The 17,968-nt window shown below is 40.9% G+C and overlaps 1 protein-coding gene across 2 annotated transcripts in view; it reads right to left on the reverse strand.

Annotated features, from left to right (window-relative positions):
- The window catches only part of Pi4ka (phosphatidylinositol 4-kinase alpha), a 123,120-nt gene that overhangs the window by 90,338 nt on the left and 14,814 nt on the right, over positions 1-17,968 (reverse strand). The window contains exons 3-8 of one of the 2 annotated variants that reach the window (XM_048343403.1): positions 13,308-13,401; positions 10,306-10,394; positions 8,549-8,621; positions 7,614-7,873; positions 5,725-5,791; positions 1,742-1,890 (exon numbers count right to left, since the gene is read on the reverse strand). In XM_048343403.1, the coding sequence (XP_048199360.1) occupies positions 1,742-1,890; positions 5,725-5,791; positions 7,614-7,873; positions 8,549-8,621; positions 10,306-10,394; positions 13,308-13,401 (732 nt within the window). Of the gene's footprint in view, positions 1-1,741; positions 1,891-5,724; positions 5,792-7,613; positions 7,874-8,548; positions 8,622-10,305; positions 10,399-13,307; positions 13,402-17,968 lie in introns of those variants that run through there. The other variant, XM_048343404.1, reaches the window with a different exon arrangement.

A 17,968-nucleotide genomic window follows, 5' to 3' on the forward strand; every position in this document is an offset into this window, starting at 1 on the left:
AATCTTTGAATAATTTCTGTTCCCTTACCCAGAGTAGAGATGGCTGCTCTCTAGAGTACTTGCTCCACACTTTTGATAGTTTCCAAAACAGAAAGTAATCTTTAGAGCCTGATATTGTCACTCTTACCTACTCAATCTTGTACTGAGCTAATAAAGTACCTCAGTGGTAAATTCTTGCCCAGTATAAAGGCCCTGGGTGTCATCTTCAGGATAAAAAAAAAAAATCAAACCTATATTGAGCTATCCGGTTTTATCATAATAACTTCAAGATCCCTTGATCTGACCAAATACCCATCTATTCAAGACTTTGCCAATGACACCAACCCTTCTCTGATGTTACTTCAAGATCATCCAAAGATACTCAAGAAAGAAAAGTCTCAGGTTTTGTATTAATCCAAACAGAGAAACCCCTGACAGCTCTCAGATATAACAGAAAAGCACTGTACTTAATGTGTGAATCTGAATGTTGGACAGATTCTAACCCTACCCTTGGCCTGTACATCCTTAATAAACTTAACACTGATGTCTTTGTTTGTTTTGTTTTGTTTTCTTTCCAGTCCTGAGGCTTGAACTCAGGGCCTGAGCATTCTCCCTGGCTTCTTTTTGCTCAAGGCTAGCACTCTACTACTTGAGCTACAGCACCACTTTGGGCTTTTTCTAAATATGTGGTACTGAGGAATCGAACCCAGGGCATCATGTATATGAGGCAAGCACTTTACCACTAGGCTATGTTCCCAGCCCCAACACTGATGTCTTTACTTCTAAATGGGTTTGCTGGAGCCTCCTTGACATGCTTGCTGTGAGGACTACCTGCAAAGGTAATGTATGGTACTAGTAATGCTCTCCTCTTTCCTTCTTTAATTTACTAATTCACAACTTCTAAATTATAGTTGGAAGTAATTATACAGGCAGAATATTCCTGTTCAAAATATAAAAAACATCTTTAACATCAACCTGCTATCAAAAGTGGAAAAATCCACTGACTTCACGTAATGGCTCACACATACACAATTATTTTATTTGTTTATTTGTTTAGTTTTTGTTGCCAGTCCTGGGGCATGGACTCAGGGCCTGAGCACTGTCCCTGGCTTCTTTTTGCTCAATGCTAGCACTCTACCACTTGAGCCACAGTGCCACTTCTGGCTTTTATCTATACATGTGGTGCTAAGGAATTGAACCCAGGGCTTCATGTATACAAGGCGAGCACTCTACCACTAGGCCATATTCCCAGCCCCTACACAATTATTTTAAATATTGTGTAAGCTGGTACAAGTGACATGTGCCTTTTGACCCAGCTACCTAGGAGTCTAAGACAAGAGAATCACTTCAGCCCAAGAGTTTGAGATCCGACTGGCAATACAGCAGAACCCCATTTATATTTGTAGTCTCAAGGAATCTGAATGAGATATTCAACCTGCACCTCAAGTTTCTCTCTACCAGTTATGGTGGTACACACCTATAATTTCTTTTTTCTTTTTTTTTTGTCAGTCATGGGGCTTAAACTCTGGGCCTGGGTGCTGTCCTTGAGCTCTTTGCACTCTACCACTTGAGCCACAGAGCCACTCCCAGTTTTCTGGTGGTTAATTAGAGATAAGAATCTCAGATTTTCCTGCCCAGGCTGGCTTTGAACTACAATCTAGCCCTTGTGATATTCAAACAGGAGAACTATGAATGTGATACTGCCTCAAGAAAAACACTAGCAATTCACCTCAGTCCAGTTATCCATCAGCTGACTACTTACCAAGTTTAAGAGTTCCCGAAGCATTTCTAATGGAATACTGAACTCCTTGTAGGTGACACCATTGAACAGGGGTGAGACTGAGAAGCTGGAGCTGATGGTGAAGAAGTAATATTCAGGTTCCAGGGACAACCCATCTGATAGGCAAGAGGCTGGGTGAGAAAAACAAAAAAAAACAGAAAGACATGACCATACATGGCAGAGACACTTCTTCAAAAGGATTTCCCTCATAAACAACAAAGGCATAGATTTTGCTTCTGCAGACACTCCCAATTCCTTGCTTTTTATTTATTTATTTATTTAGGTCAGTTGTAGGGCTAGAACTCTGGGTGCTGTCCCTGAGCTTTTTCACTCAAGGCTAGTGCTCTACCACTTAGAACCACAGTGCCACTTCTGGTTTTCTGGTTGTTAATTGAAGATAAAAGTCTCTTGGACTTTCCTGCACAGGCTGGGTCTGAACTGCAATCCTCAGATCTCAGCCTCTTGAGTAGTTAGGATTACAGGTGTGAGCCATTGATGCCCAGCTAAGATGGAGATTTTTATATGCGTTTTTCCACAATACAAAGAATTAAGAGAGGCTCACAACTGTGACCCTAGCCACTCAGGAGGCAGAAATTTGGATTACTTAGGCTAGCCCAAGCAAAAACAGCTGGATGTCATCTCAACTAATAGCTGGGCATGGTGTAGCATACTTGCCCACTCAGCTATAATAGGAAGATTGATGTCCAGCCTGGCCTGGAAAAAAAAAAATCAGACCTCATCCCCCAAAATGAGAGTAAAGCAAGGAGGTTGGGGTGTGGCTTAAGTGGTAACTGCCTAGCGAAGGTAAGGCCTTGAATTCAACCTCCAATAGCACCCCTCCCCCCAAAACAATGAGGAAAAATTTTACCATATAAATACCTTCTGATGCTTATTAGCAACATGAGCCCAGAGAGTGATGGAGGGGGTGAAGCTGATCAGAATACATTGTAACACATGTTGAAATGTCACGATGAAGCCCCTTGGTATAATTAATATATGCTTATAATAACAGTATGAACCCCAAATCAAATAATTGATAAGATAGGCACCAGTGGCTCATGCCTATAATACTAGATAATCAGGAAGATCATGGTCCAAATCCGGCCTAGCAGAAAAGCCATGTACTTAAGTAACTATAGCCTCGGTCTATTGCCTTTATTTTATTTTATTCTATTTTTGGCTAGTCCTGGGCTCTGCCCCTGACTTCTTTTGCTCAAGGCTAGCATTCTACCACTTGAGTCACAGCGCTACTTCGAGCTTCTTCTGTGTACGTGGTATTGAGGAATCAAGCCCAAGGCTTCATGCATGCTAGGCAAGCACTCTGCCACTAAGCCACATTTCCAACCCTGTCCATCACCTTTATAATAATAAAAAATTAAAAAATTCCCTTCAGATCTCTCAGTTATCTTCTTGGGAGCTGCTCTTTTAGCAAATAGTATCAATCAAAAATGGAACAGACTATATTATGAAGCACAGGGTTCTTGTTTCCTTATTTCCTATCACTTAATCTGGACATGATTTCCCTCAAAGATAGAGAAAACTGTAATGCATTTGAAATGGTACAGGGTATGCATATGAATCAACTATAGTAATTATGTGATAGTATTTTGCCACTAGCAAAGCCCCATACAAAGAAATGACAACATTCTGTTTGCTCATTTGTTTCTTTGAGAGGAAGTCTTGCTATGTAGCCAAGGCTAGGATGCAATTCACCATCCTCCTGCTTCAACCTTCTAAGTGCTAAGATTACAGACATGTACCACCACAACCGGCTACTATGTCCTTTAACATTATCTATGAACTTAATGGCCTTAAACATATATGTATCTAAAATTAGTCCTTCTACCTGAAAAATCAATGTTGTCAGGTTTTATTCTGACAGCAGGCATCTGTAAATTACTTCTAAGTACTATATATAATATATTTATATTGCATATATACCATAGATTTTTTTTGTTTTGTTTTTTGTTGGTCATGGGGGCTTAAACTCCAGGCCTGGGTGCTGTCCCTGAGCTCTTCAGCTCAAGGCTGGCGCTCTATTACTTTGAGCCACAGCACCACTTCTGGTTTTCTGGTGTTTTTGTTTTTTTTGAAATTTTTATTTGTTCTGTTCTTGTTGCCAGTGCTGGGGCGTGGACTCAGGGCCTGAGCACTGTCCCTGGCTTCTTTTTGCTCAAGGCTAGCATTCTACCACTTGAGCCACAGCGCCACTTCTGGCCATTTTCTATATATGTGGTGCTGAGGAATCGAACCCAGGGCTTCATGTATACGAGGCGAGCACTTTACCACTAGGCCATATCCCCAGCCCTGGTTTTCTGGTGTTTAACTGGAAGACTTTTTTTTTTTTGCCAGTTCCTGGGCTTGAACTCAGGGCCTGGGCACTGTCCCTGAGCTTCTTTTGCTGAAGGCCAGCACTCTACCACTTGAGCCACAGCTGATGTTTAAATGGACATAAGAATCTCACGGACTTTTCTGACTGGGCTGGCTTTGAACCACGATCCTCAAATCTCAGCCTCCTCAGTAGCTAGGATTACAGACGCGAGCTACCTGCACCTGGCAGTACAAAATATTTGAAAATGAGTTGGACACAGAAAGCTCACATATGTAGTCTTAGCTACTCTGAAGGCTGAGACCCAGAAGATCATAGTTTGAAATCAGCCCCAACAGAAAAGTCTAGCTTCCATTTCCAATTAACTAGCAAAAAGCTGGGTTGGGCTGGGTAGCAGGGGTTCATGCCTAAAACCCTAGCTACTCAGGAGGATGAGATCTGAGGATCCAGGTTCAAAGCCAGCCAAGGCAGGAAAAGTCTGTAAGACTCTTATCTCCAATTAACCACCAAAAAAGCTGGAAATGGAGGTGTGGCTCAAGTGGGAGAGCACCACCCTTGAGCAAAAATGAACAGTGCCTAGGCTCAGAGTTCAAGCCTTAGTACTAGGGAAAAAAAAAAAAAAAAGAATGGGACAAGAGGTTTGTCTCAACTGGTAGAGCAGGAAAGGAAGCAAAGCAAGCTTGAGGCTCTGAGTTAATACCCTAGTACCAGCAAGAAACAAACCCTAAATTTAAAGAAATTGAAAGCTAGGGTTATAGTTCAGTGCCTGAGTGTTTGCCTAACATATACAAAGAGGCCCTAATCTATGCACCTTTATTTAGAGAGAAGGGAGAAAATAATGCCTTAACCATGTCAATCACTGATTCAAATTAATATGCTCTTAAGTCATAAATAATTTATTTCAAAATATAGATGTAGAATGAGAGAAGTTTCAATTATCGATAAATAGTCCTAAAAATCAAGCTCAATTTGAGGAATGTCAGAAATAGTTTTGTGATTAGAAATAATGGACTGAATTGAAGTAAAATAGAAGTTTTTTTTGTTGTTGTTGGTTTTTGTCACTCATGGGGCTTGAACTCTGGGCCTGGGCACTGTCCCTGAGCTCTTCAGCTCAAGGCTAGCATTCGACCACTTGAACCACAGCACCACTTCTGGTTTTTCTGACGGTTAATTGGAGATAAGAGTCTCGTGGACTTTTCTGTCCAGGCTGGCTTTGAACTGTGATCCTCAGATCTCAGCCTCCTGAGTAGCTAGGATTACAAGGGTGAGCCACTGGTACCTGGCTAGACACAATTGTTGTTGTTGTTTTTTAAAATTTTATTATCAAGGTGAAGTACAGAGGGGTTACAGTTTCATTCATAATACAGTGAGTACATTTCTTATCCAACTTGTTACCTCCTCCCTCATTTCCCCCGGCAGTTTTTATAGCCAAAAAAAGGCCCTGGGTTTGACCCTCAGTACTAAAGATAAAGAGAGAAAAACAGAAACAGAGGGAGAAATGCAGAGAGAGAGAGAAAAAGAGAGAAGTTTAAATGAAAACAAAATTAATTTCTAAGTACCCTTAACATCAAGAGAAGTCACTGTGAGTGTGCTATCCAAGTACCAAATCAATATTCTTGGCAGAGATGAAACCTACCTTCAAAGTAGTGAAAGGCAGATCCTCCAGGAGAACTGGGAGGGGGCATACCACGTTCTGGGCTGACCTATAACACACAAGCTGATATAGATCAGGTTCCTAGCAGATTGCTTCTGTCAGTCCAAGAACTGTACAGAAAATACTGGTTTAAGCCTTTCCTCTTCTTTAAAGCCTTTCTTACTACATACCTATATACTATATCACTGAATAGTCTGTGCCAGACATATATATTTGTTCTTCATTACGAATCTGAATTTTTCTTAGTGTTTTTACCTCTTCTTCATGAGTCTAATATATTTTTTTTCTTTTTCTTTTTTTCAGTGCAATACAACCCAGTTCCTCTTGCATAATATTCAGGCACTTTACCACTGACACCCCAACTCTCAATTATATATTTTTTTCAATTTTGCTTTATTTTCTTTGAGTCAGAGTCTTGCTATAGATTAGGTGAGCCTTAAACTCACAATTCCCCTGCATCTAACTCACAAATGCTACGATTACAGGCATGTGCCACTTTGCCCAGTTCAATTACATACTTTGAGAACATGAATTATCTCCTACTCAGAACAGAGTTTAGCACCTAACTGCTATGACATGTATAATATAGGGTATACATGTGAAAGTGCTAACATATCTTAAAAAGGAGCCAATTGCTGGGCGCTGATGGCTCACACCTGTAATCCTAGCTACTCAGGAGGATCTGAGGATCTGAAGATCGCACTTCAAAGCTAGCCCTGGCAAAAAAGTCCATGAGAAAACCAGAAGTGGCACTGTGGCTCAAGTGGTAGAGCATTAGCCTTAAGTTAAAGAGCTCAGGGACAGTGCTCTGGCCCACAGTGCAAACCTCACGACTGACCAAAAAAAGAACAAAAAGGAGCCAAGCATGGTGGTACATACCTGCAATCTCAGCACTAAAAAGGCAGAAGCAGGGCTAGGAATGTGGCTTAGTGGTAGAGTGCTTGCCTAGCATGCACAAAGCCTGGGTTGGATTCCTCAGTACCACACACACAGAAGATGCCCGTGGTGCTGTGGCTCAAGTGGTAGGGCACTAGCCTTGAGCAAAAGAAGCTCAAGGACAGTGCTCAGGTCTTGAGTTCAGGCCACAGGACTGGCAAAAAAAAAAAAAAAAAAAAGTAAAAAGGCAGAGGCAGGAGGATCACAAATTTGAGACCAGTCTGGATTACACAGAGAATTCCAGGTTAGCTTGGGATAAAACAGAGCAAGTCTCTGATTCAAAAAATCAAAACCAGGCTGGGGATATGGCCTAGTGGCAAGAGTGCCTGCCTCGGATACACGAGGCCCTAGGTTCGATTCCCCAGCACCACATATACAGAAAACGGCCAGAAGCGGAGCTGTGGCTCAAGTGGCAGAGTGCTAGCCTTGAGCGGGAAGAAGCCAGGGACAGTGCTCAGGCCCTGAGTCCAAGGCCCAGGACTGGCAAAAAAAAAAAAAAAAAAAAATCAAAACCAACCAACCAAACAAACAATAAAACAAAATTCTTTTTTAAAGAGTGCAAAGAAATTCTTTATATTACAAGAATTGTAGCCAGTGGCTCATGCCTGCCTGAAAACCTGGCTACTAGGCAGGCTGATCTGAAGATCTCAGTTCAAAGCCAGCACAGACATGAGACTCTTCTCCAATTAACTACCAAAAAGCCAGAATTGGAGCTGTAAGGAACAAGTAGCAGAGCACTAGCCATGAGCAAAAAAGTTTAGTGAGTTTAAGCTGCAGTACAGACACAAAAAGAAAAAAAGGGGAAAAAAAAAAGAATTCTAGTGAGAATCTTTGGTGCTCAAGTTTCTCAAATTATATGCAAGTGGTATTTTCTTCATATGAGCACTTAAAGAGATCCTTCCTCCTTGGCTCTTATCCCAGAAGTCCAGCCCTACCTGAGAGATGCTGGATACACTGCTGGTTTTCCTCCTCAGGGTGCCTTCCTGACAGACTGTCAGTAGATTGCTGGGGAGGATAGAGCGGAAGTCATTGAAGGATCGCCTACGAATGCCTTCAAGCTCTTCTGGGACTCGAAGAGAATGAGGAGAGACTTTGGGAAAGAGCTTTGAGAGGAGAGACTCTTCTGTGTTGCTGTAACGTCCAAATGCTCGTGATATTCCTATCAGGCACGGGACGGCATACTTGCAAAGGTATTCTAGAAGACCAAGGGAAAATGTCACCAGAGTAGTTCACCTATAAGAATCATACCGTACTAACTTGTGGCACTGGCTAACATTTCACAATCCACCCACTAACAACTGTGAAGGTTGAGAATAAGCTAAAGTAACAGGGTCAACTCTGAGGGCTAATATAATGATATTTTAAGTCTGTCATTACCAATAATGTCAGTCTGGGTCTCCATCAAAGCTGCTTGCCTTGAAAGGTCTTGCTCTATACATGGCACATTAAAATCAGTAATATAGCTGGGTCATGTTACCAAGTTTCATGACTATTTAATATCACATTGGTAGCCTTATTTACACTAATGTGAAAAAATTAACTAAATCACTTATACTTCACTCAGGATAGTGAAATTATTTCTAAAGGCACCTGGTATTTGTGTAAAGACTCTGCACGTGATCCCAAGCAGCCTCTCAGTTTACCATACATAACAAACATAAAATTTTCATGTTTCAAGTGCATATTAGGTACCAGAGAAAAAAGCAAAGACTAGTGGGAAAAAACCCACAAGTCAAAGAAGTTTGACTTACCAGGAAAAGAAGGGGAAGGAAGGGAAATGGAGGGGAGGGTGCAAATAAAAGGAGAAGGAAAGAGAAGGGAGGAGGTGGGAGAGGACAGGGGAAAAAAATGTAAAGATTTATAATCATACCTTTCTCTTGAATCTCCAAGGCCTGGCACATTCCCAAAAGGACATGTAAAACCTGCAAAAGTGCCTCTAAAATCTGCAAGAGTAAAGCAAGGAAAATAAACAAATTTATAAAACGAATCAGATAAATCAAACAAAACTCAATCAAAATTTGAAGAAGCTTTAGACATAATTCTGATGAACACCATAAGCCTCTCTACAATGAGCTATGCCAAGTGGCCAGCCATGAAAATCATGTACAGAAACTGTCCCTCTCTGGACTTGCAATGGGACTCATGATGACCTCTAGGGGCTTCTATCTATGGCCCTTGGGACCATTTCTTCCTCCATATTCTCTTAAAGATGGTAAGTTCCCAAATTACCTCCTTTCATGACTAAAAAGCCCTAGCTCTGCTCACCATTGCTCTTAAATGATAAATCTAAGAAAAAACTTAAACTGTGATGGTGTTCTTCTCCCTCCCCCACTTTTTTGGGGCTGGGGCAGGGACTAGTATTAGGACTTAAATTCACTGATTCATGCTTGCTAGGAAAATAATCACTTGGAGCCATGTTCCCATCCCATTTTTCTTTATTTTTTTCAGATAGGGTCTTGTGTTTTTTGCTCTGGCCAGCCTCAGACCTTATCTCCTACACAAGTGGGATTACAGACATGACACATCATACTTAGCTTGTTTGTTATGGTGGGGTCTTGCTAACTAGCCTCAAACTAAGACCTTCTCAATCTCTGCTGGGATTATACATGCTCAACTCTCATTCTTTCTTTTTCTTTTTTTTCTTGTTGGTTGTGGGGCTTGAAATCTGGCTCCGGGTGCTGTCCTTGAGCTCTTCAGCTCAAGGCCACTTGAGTCACAGAGCCATTTCTGGTTTTCTGGTGGCTTATTGGAGATAAAAGTCTCATGGACTTTCCTGCCCAGGCTGGCTTTAAACCACAATCCTTGGATCTCAGCCTCCTGAGTAGCTAGGATTACAGGTGTGAGCCACTAGCACCTGGCTATTCTTTCTTTAAAAAGAAAGTATGAAACACATGTTAGCAACATTTCCAAGCAAAAAAGTACTCAAGGTAAAAAGCTTTGGCTACCTAACATGCCCTTCTGTGAATAATTTCGATCTAGAAGGAAATAGGCTCTCGTTATCTCTTTCTGCCTGCCTTATATGGCTTTGAGGAATGTTGAATAAAAGATTCAACATGAATACTCTTAGGAGCAGAACACAAAGGCACAATGCCTATGTGCATTTGATCATATAAAATATTATTGAAGTGAAATTCAGGAAATAGAAATAAGAGGTTTTTTTTTCTTTGTTGCTGCTTTTTCTTCCTTTCTTTTTGTCTTGTTACTTTGTCTTAGGAAGTGTAAGGAGGGTGCAAAGAAATGGAGGGAGAAAGGGTGAACATGGAGCAGTGGTACTCACTGACATTATGTTGAAAATGAACTATACAACTTGTGGATGGGATGGGAGGGGAAAACTGTGAGTGAGCGAAGGAAGGGGTGACATTGGCCAAAAAGAAATTTACTCTTTACCTGACTTATGTAACTGTAACCCCTTAGTACACACCTTTATAATAACAATAAAAAAATAAAAAGAAAAAAATCCTCATGAGATTCTGAAAAATACTGTAAGTTGAAAAGCAAGCATGAAACAGTTCTTAGGTCTACAATTAATATGAAATAAAATCAACACAAACAATTCAACCACACTTCAAGCTTTTCATCACTCTGGGATTCTTTTTGATCTAATAGCCATGCACAAGATACACTTACCTCATCCCTAAGTGAGGGGTCCCTAAAAGCCACATCAGACAGCAAAGTTACCAGGCAGAAGCTGAAGCTCTCTGCAACAGGGAGGGCACCTGAGAGATGTGAAGACAGGAATCAGACTATCAGAAACAAGATACTAAGCCAACATATATTCCTCTCTTACAACTTCTCTTACCAACTTCTACTGACTACCTTCACTGTGTCTCAATAAAACAGATATGGCCACATGATTGCTGAGACATTCCTCTACCTTTCTTTTTCTAATAGGATGCTTTGGTTCAATAAACTTATTAAATGCTTTCTGAGTCAACTTACAGTCTGAGATTACAAGTTCTCAACAGGGCAGTTTCTACTTTTTATTTCCTAAATAAAAGTGAGAAATCTTCTTTTTTTTTTTTTGCTGGTCCTGGGGCTTAAATTCAGGGCCTGTGCTCTGTCCCTGAGCCTCTCTCTCTGTACTCAAAGCTGGCACTCTACCTCTTGAGCCACACCGCCACTCCTGGTCTTTTCTGTTTATGTGGTGCTAAGGAATTGAACCCAGGGCTTCATGCATTCTAGGCAAGCACTCTACCACTAAGCCACCTTCCCAGCCTGAGAAATCAATCTTGACAGAGACCAATTAGCACATGAAAGACAATTGCCAAATACATATCAACATTATTTTAAATAGAACAGTATGTTTATATTTTCTTTTCTGCTTTGTTTTGGCAAACAGGGAAAATTCTAATAAGAGCTTCCAAAGTTTTTGTTTATTCTTTAAAAGCTTCTTTTAAAAAATTATTTTAGGGCTGGAGATATGGCCCTAGTGGCAAGAGTGCTTGCCTCATATACAGGAAGCCCTGGGGTTTAATTCCCCAGCACCACATATACAGAAAACGGCCAGAAGTGGTGCTGTGGCTCAAGTGGCAGAGTGCTAGCCTTGAGCAAAAAGAAGCCAGGCACAGTGCTCTGGCCCTGAGTCCAAGGCCCAGGACTGGCAAAAAAAAAAAAAGAAAGAAAAACACCAATTATTACTTTCAAATAGGAAACTTAAAAAAGCAGAGGGTGCAGCTCAGTGGTAGAACACAGGTTTGGCATATAAGGCCTTAGGTTCCATCCCCAGTGTACACATACACAAAATCCTGGGAATTTATTCACCCCTAACAATATTTTAAATAATGCTGTAGCTTTCATTCTAACATAAATACATGCATATGAAAGTTATCTTTGTTCTGTAATTAAAACCTACTTGAGCCAGGTGCTGTTGGCTTCTGCCTGTAATTCTAGCTACTTAAAAGGCTGAGATCTATGGATCTCAGTTCAAAGCCAACTCAGGCAGGAAAGTTCATGAGACTTCAATTAACTGCCAAAATGCCAGAAGTGGCAAGCACCAGCATTGAGCAAAAAAAGCTAAGGGAGGCTGGGAATGTGGCTTAATGGTAGAGTGCCTGCCTAGCATGCATGAAGCCCTGAGTTCAATTCTTCAGTTCCACATAAGAAGAAGAAGCCAGAAGTGGCATTGGGGCTCAAGTGGTAGAGTGTTCACCTTGAGCAAAAGAAGCTCAGAGGGGGTGAGGGGGTTCCCCAGGCCCTGAGTCCAAGCCGCAGGTTGGCCCAGGTCCTAAATTCAAGCCTCAGCATTGGCACAAAAACAAACAAACAAAAAACTACTTGTGTCCATTTGTCTTCAGATTGGGTGAAACAATGCTGGACACAGCCATCTACCTTTTGGGTAATAGCATTCTACTTAATCTATAGTCCTTCAAATTGTGGAACACACGTATAATTTGGGATCTATGAGTTTTAGGCATAGCAAGTCACTGGAAATACTGAAAATCAAAGATAAAGAGGAACATAGCCAAAGCAGGATGTTTATAACAGCAAAATATGTCATTAGCCTACCTAACAAATTATTGCAGTGCCACCAATGAGAAAGAGAAGTGTCTGTCTTTGTTTGTGTCCCTCTACCTTTTTTTTTTTAATAGCACTGGGGCCAAACATAGGGTCTCATTCTTATTACACAAACACTGTATCACTGAGCCACTTCCATAGTGAACAAGTGGCTATTTTATGGCTATATCCAAAATACTATATGAAGCCTTTCAGAGATTTAAAAGGCTAGAGATATTCCAAGCTCATTTTGGAGCCTTGGTAATTGGCATAAAAGAACATCTGAGTTCTAAGTGTTTTCTCAGTACAACCCTTGACTCACAGTAGACTCGTGTGAATATTTCAGGAGGAGTAAAGTAAGGAGGGAGAGCAATGGAGAAGAGGAGGAACAAAGACTATCTCACTTTGTCTCTAAATAAAATACCAGTTGAACAGAAATACAAATGGAATTAGCCCATTTCTAACGATGCAAAGTTTAATTAAAATGTAATAGCAACAAAATAAAATAAAACTATTTATAGTGAACATTGTGACTGAGTCCCCACCATCCATTTAGAACATGTAATCTAAGGGCAATCTGAGTGGTCTGATGATGGGCATATAGCCAATTCTGGCCAATGGTATAGGAGGAAAAGTTCCTGAAAAAGTTGCTTGCTCTTCCAGAAGAGGCAAAAAAAACAAAACAAACAAAACAAAAATCCACAGCTGCAGCCTTCTCCCTTCCTTGTCCAGAGCTCCTGACAACAGGATACTCAGCCCACATGCCACAGGCAGGTCGCTGTCACACAACTGGGAATGAGAACAGTTAAGTGTGTTTTTTGTTTTTTGGGATTTTTTTTGGCCAGTCCTGGGCCTTGGACTCAGGGCCTGAGCACTGTCCCTGGCTTCTTTTTGCTCAAGGCTAGCACTCGGCCACTTGAGTCACAGCGCCACTTTTGGCCATTTTCTGTATATGTGGTGCTGGGGAATCGAACCCAGGGCTTCAAGTATACGAGGCAAACGCTCTTGCCACTAGGCCATATCTCCAGCCCGTTAAGTATGTTTTAACTGGCGTGTTAATATAAATCAACACTTGATCCTTAGAGATGCTGAACCTATTTGTCTTCGCATTCCGTGAACATATTATATAAAATTACCTCGACCTTTCTGAGCTGTGCTTTCTTCAACCCAGTACACTTTTGGTAGACCTCTGAGAAGTCGAAGAAGGTAAGGAACCACACATTCTTTGTGCTTTGGGGAAAAAATAATAAATGTAATAAGTAACAACAGGATTTTTGGCACAGGTTAAACTCAAAACAAAGCATCACCATATGAATATATCCGTATCCATCTCAAAATTCTCCAGAGATAATGTAGAAGCACTCAGTAAGTACACATGGCAACACACAGCAGAGTCCAGAAGATATCACATCAGCCTACACCAAGGAGACTGAAGAAAATAGCTAAACCTGCCTTCTGGAGCTGAGTGTCTAGGCCTCCTCTGGTGAGTGGCTGGGGAATGGCCTCCTGGTAGGCATTCTCCAAATGTATATGTATATACACACTTAAAGATGCCTTCGGGGAGAGGGACAAAGATATCACCCAAACCACCCAGGAGTCCCAGGGATAAGATCCTGAAGACTGGAGAAAAGAGAGTTCATCACAAGCATCTCAGCTGGATGGTTTTTTTTTTTTTTTTCTGTTCATATCCCTATCTTTCCTTTGTAAAAATGTCTGCTTCATGTTTCCCCTTATGCCTCTCACGTTGACACGAGTTCATGGCCAACATCAGCCAAATGAAAAAATTACTTTCCTCACACTTCCAAATGGGCCAATAATAAACAGTTCCACCGTCTTCCAACATTGTTTTTTGGGAGGCTACTTCCCCTATATATAGCTGCTCCAGTTGAGGATTAGATAAGCATGTTCCAGAGGGTAATGATGTTTGACATTATAAAACAAATAAAAACTCAGGAGATGGTTTTAAAAACAATCCTGCAAGTTTTGATATTCCTAGCAACCAAAAATGGAATTTAATTCATCTCCCTTTGAAAAGGAGTCCCTTAGTGACATTAGAGAAGGCAATGCAGCTTCTGCTTGGTTCTTTCTCAAGACATTAGACATGACATTATGACCAGGTCCAGGTCACCTAGCAAAGTCAGATACACAGAGGTAAGTCCCCAGATATGTGCATGAACCAGTCTTCAGGGATTCCAGCCCTAATCTTTTCTTTTATCTTTATCTTTGACACAGGGTCTCACTATGAAGCCCAGGCTGACCTCAAACTCATGATCTGCCTAACTCAGCCTCCTAAGTACTAAGATTGCAGGTATGTATCATCACTTCCAGCTTAGCCCTCCGATTTCAAGTGTCCCTAACTGGTCCTCAATGGAGTAGAGACAGTGTCTCTTCTAAGTTCTATCAAAATACAGATTCCTTTAAAAAAAAAAAAAGTTCCACTAGAGGCTCACGCCTGCAATCCTAGCTACTCAAGAGGCTGAGATCTGAGGATATGGTTCAAAGCCAGCACAGGCAGGAAACTCTGTAAGACTCTTATCTCCAATTAAACCACAAGTGGAGCTGTTGCTCAAAGCGGTAGAGCACTAGCCTTGAGTAATATTGCTTAGGGACAGTGCCCAGGCCAGTTCAAGCCCTTTCATTAACAACAACAACAAAAAAAAAAAAGTTCCTATAAATGATATTAAGTTGGCTAGAACATCTGTCTGAGATCCTAGTAATAACTAAGATGCACAAAAACATTATATATCCCGTGTAAAAGTTGTCACCCTAGGTGGTTCTTCCCCATGTGAACTGTGATAACTTTAGTAGTATAAAATGAATAAGACCACCTCTGCTACTTGGGCCACATTGCTGCCAGGGTAGCCCAGGGACTGTACACAAAGAAAGCCAACATACTGACCGCACTGGAAAGAGAAGTGCAATGCCAACATCATGTGAACCAAGAGAATGACAGTAACTAGGGCATTCTCAAAGAGCTGAGGAAGCATGCTGCACTTTGCTCCTGTTATCCATAAGATTGGAAGATTGTGGATCAAAGCTGGACAGGACAAAAAAGTCCATGTGATTCCATCTATAATCAACTAGCAAAAAACTGAACTAGTGGCATAGTTCAAGTGTTAGATTACCAGACATAAGCAAGTGTGCCAAGCAAGAGCACAAAGCCAAGAATTCAAGCTTCCACAGAGAGAAAAAAAAAATTGCCAAAGAATATTTTCAAGTTTAAAGAGTAGTTAAAAATTCCTTTCTTCCCTCTCTAATTCATCTCATATTTATGAAGGATTTGCCAAATAGAAAAGAAGAGGGGCCAATGATATAGTTTAGTGGTAAAGTGTTTGCTTAGCATGCACAAGGCCTGGGTTGCATCCCTAGCACAAAATATACACATACACACACACACAAAAAAAGGAAAAAATATTTTTCTTTCTGTTCACATTTATATATAAATACAGCTAAAAAAACTAAATGTAAAAAGGAAACTAAAATGCAGCTATGTATCTAATTTTGGTTTCTGTTATAATGTTGGTCAGATAACATGCATAATAATAATAATTGCTAGACTAGGGTTTCAAACCTATAATTCTATTTGGGAGGGAAAGATGAAGGATCACGGTATGAGGACAGGTTGGACCAGAAAGGTTTGCAAGACTCTATCTTTTTTAAAAATATATATATATTTTTTTTGGTTCTAGTATAAACTAAAGGCCTGGGAACTCTCCCCTAGTTTTTTTCCATTCCAAATCACCAGATTTACCACTTGAGCCACATTTCTACTTCTGGATTTCTGATGGTTAACTGGAGATGAGTCTCATAGACTTTCCTGATCAGGCTGGCTTTGAACCTTGACCCTTTGATCCCAGCTTCCTGAATAGCTGGGTGGGTGAGTATACAGCAATGTACCATTAGCACACAGCTGCAAGACTATGTCTTGACTAATGGTTGGGTGCTACTGGGGAATGACTAGAGGATGCGGGTTAGGACAAATAAGAAGATCACAATCCAGGTCAGACTGGGCACAAAGTGAGACCCTATCTCAAAAATAAACAACAGAAAACAAGCTTGTAGAGTGGCTCAAGTGGTAAAGTACCTACCTACCTAGTGAACTGAATTCAAACTCTAATACTAAAAAAAAAAAAACAAAAAAAAAAAAACCCAGCTCCCCCCCACACTATAAATTTTCTGACAGTCAGTGCTAGTTGCTCATGTCTGTAATCCTAGCTACTTAGAAGACAGATCTGGAAGTTAGTAGTTCAAAACTAATCCAGAAAGAAATGTCTTCAAGACTCCATCTCCAAAATAACCAACAAAGGGGCTGGGAATATGGCCTAGTATACATGAAGCCCTGGGTTCGATTCCCCAGCACCACATATATAGAAAAGGCTAGAAGTGGCGCTGTGGCTCAAGTGGCAGAGTGCTAGCCTTTAGCAAAAAGAAGCCAGGCACAGTGCTCAGGCCCTGAGTCCAAGGCCCAGGACTGGCAAAATAAATAAATAAACAAACAAACAAATAAATAAATAAAATAAAATTTAATTAAATTAAAAACCAACAAAAATTGTATGGAGTCAGGTGTCAGTGGTTCTACCTTTAATCCTAGTTAGCTCCAAAGGCTGAGATAGAAAGTTCACAGTTCAGGGCCAGCTTGGGCAGGGAAGTCTGTGAGACTCTTATCTCCACTAAACTACCAAAAAGCCAGAAATGGAGCTGTGCCTCAAGTGGTAGGGAACTAGCCTTGATGAGGGGGGCGGGGGGCTCAGGGAGAGCACCTAGGCCCTGAGTTCAAGTCCTAGGACAGCACAAAAAAAAGCTGAGCAGGAGGCATGGCTCAAATGATAGAGTGTTAACCAATGAAGCAAGCTGTAGTACTGTGACAGCCAAGCAAGCAAGATGAGTGAGTTCAAGGCCCTGAATTCAAGCCATCACAGCAGAAGGAAAATATAAAAATAACCCTCGGACAAGAGCTCCCAGAGGGTAGAGCTCAATTGTAGAATGTTTGTATAGCGTAAGATGTAAGGCACCAGGCTTAAGCACCAGCACCAAAAAAAAAAAAAAAAGTAATTGATCAAAAACATTGATGTTTATTATGGTAAAATTTAAGGATATATATACTTTTTAAGATAGATATTCAAATACATAACATCTTCATTTTTCTAGCATAGCATGATTAAATCTGGATTTCACAAATCATAAAAGTCTACATCCAAAAATCAATCACTTGCTTCAATTAGATTTGATAAATATTAAAAAATAAAATTAAAAAAATAATAAAAAAATAAAATGAAAACAACACTTAAGCCATTTTTCTGTAGTAGTTAAAAAGCTGGTCTTTAATCTCTATCCAAGTATATTTAGAATAGGTGGTGGCTTACACCTATAATCCTAACTACTCAGGAGATTAAGAGGGCTGGGGATATGGCCTAGTGGCAAGAGAGCTTGCCTCCCATACATTAAGCTCTAGGTTCGATTCCCCAGCACCACGTATACAGAAAACGGCCAGAAGGGGCGCTGTGGCTCAAGTGGCAGAGTGCTAGCCTTGAGCAAAAAGAAAGCCAGGGACAGTGCTCAGGCCCTGAGTCCAAGGCCCAGGACTGGCAAAAAAAAAGAAAAAAAAAAAAAAAAAGGAGATTAAGACCTGAGGAACACAGTTCAAAGCCAAAGCCAACTTGGGCAGGAAAGTCGGTGAAACTCTTATCTCCAATTAACCACCAGAAAACAGGAAGTGGTGCTGTGGCTCGAAGTGGAAGAGCCTTGAGCTGAAGAGGACCCAGGCCCAGAGTTCAAGCCCCACAACCCAAAAAAAAAG

This window comes from Perognathus longimembris, chromosome 3, assembly GCF_023159225.1.
Source record: "Perognathus longimembris pacificus isolate PPM17 chromosome 3, ASM2315922v1, whole genome shotgun sequence".
Taxonomy (NCBI): domain Eukaryota; kingdom Metazoa; phylum Chordata; class Mammalia; order Rodentia; family Heteromyidae; genus Perognathus; species Perognathus longimembris.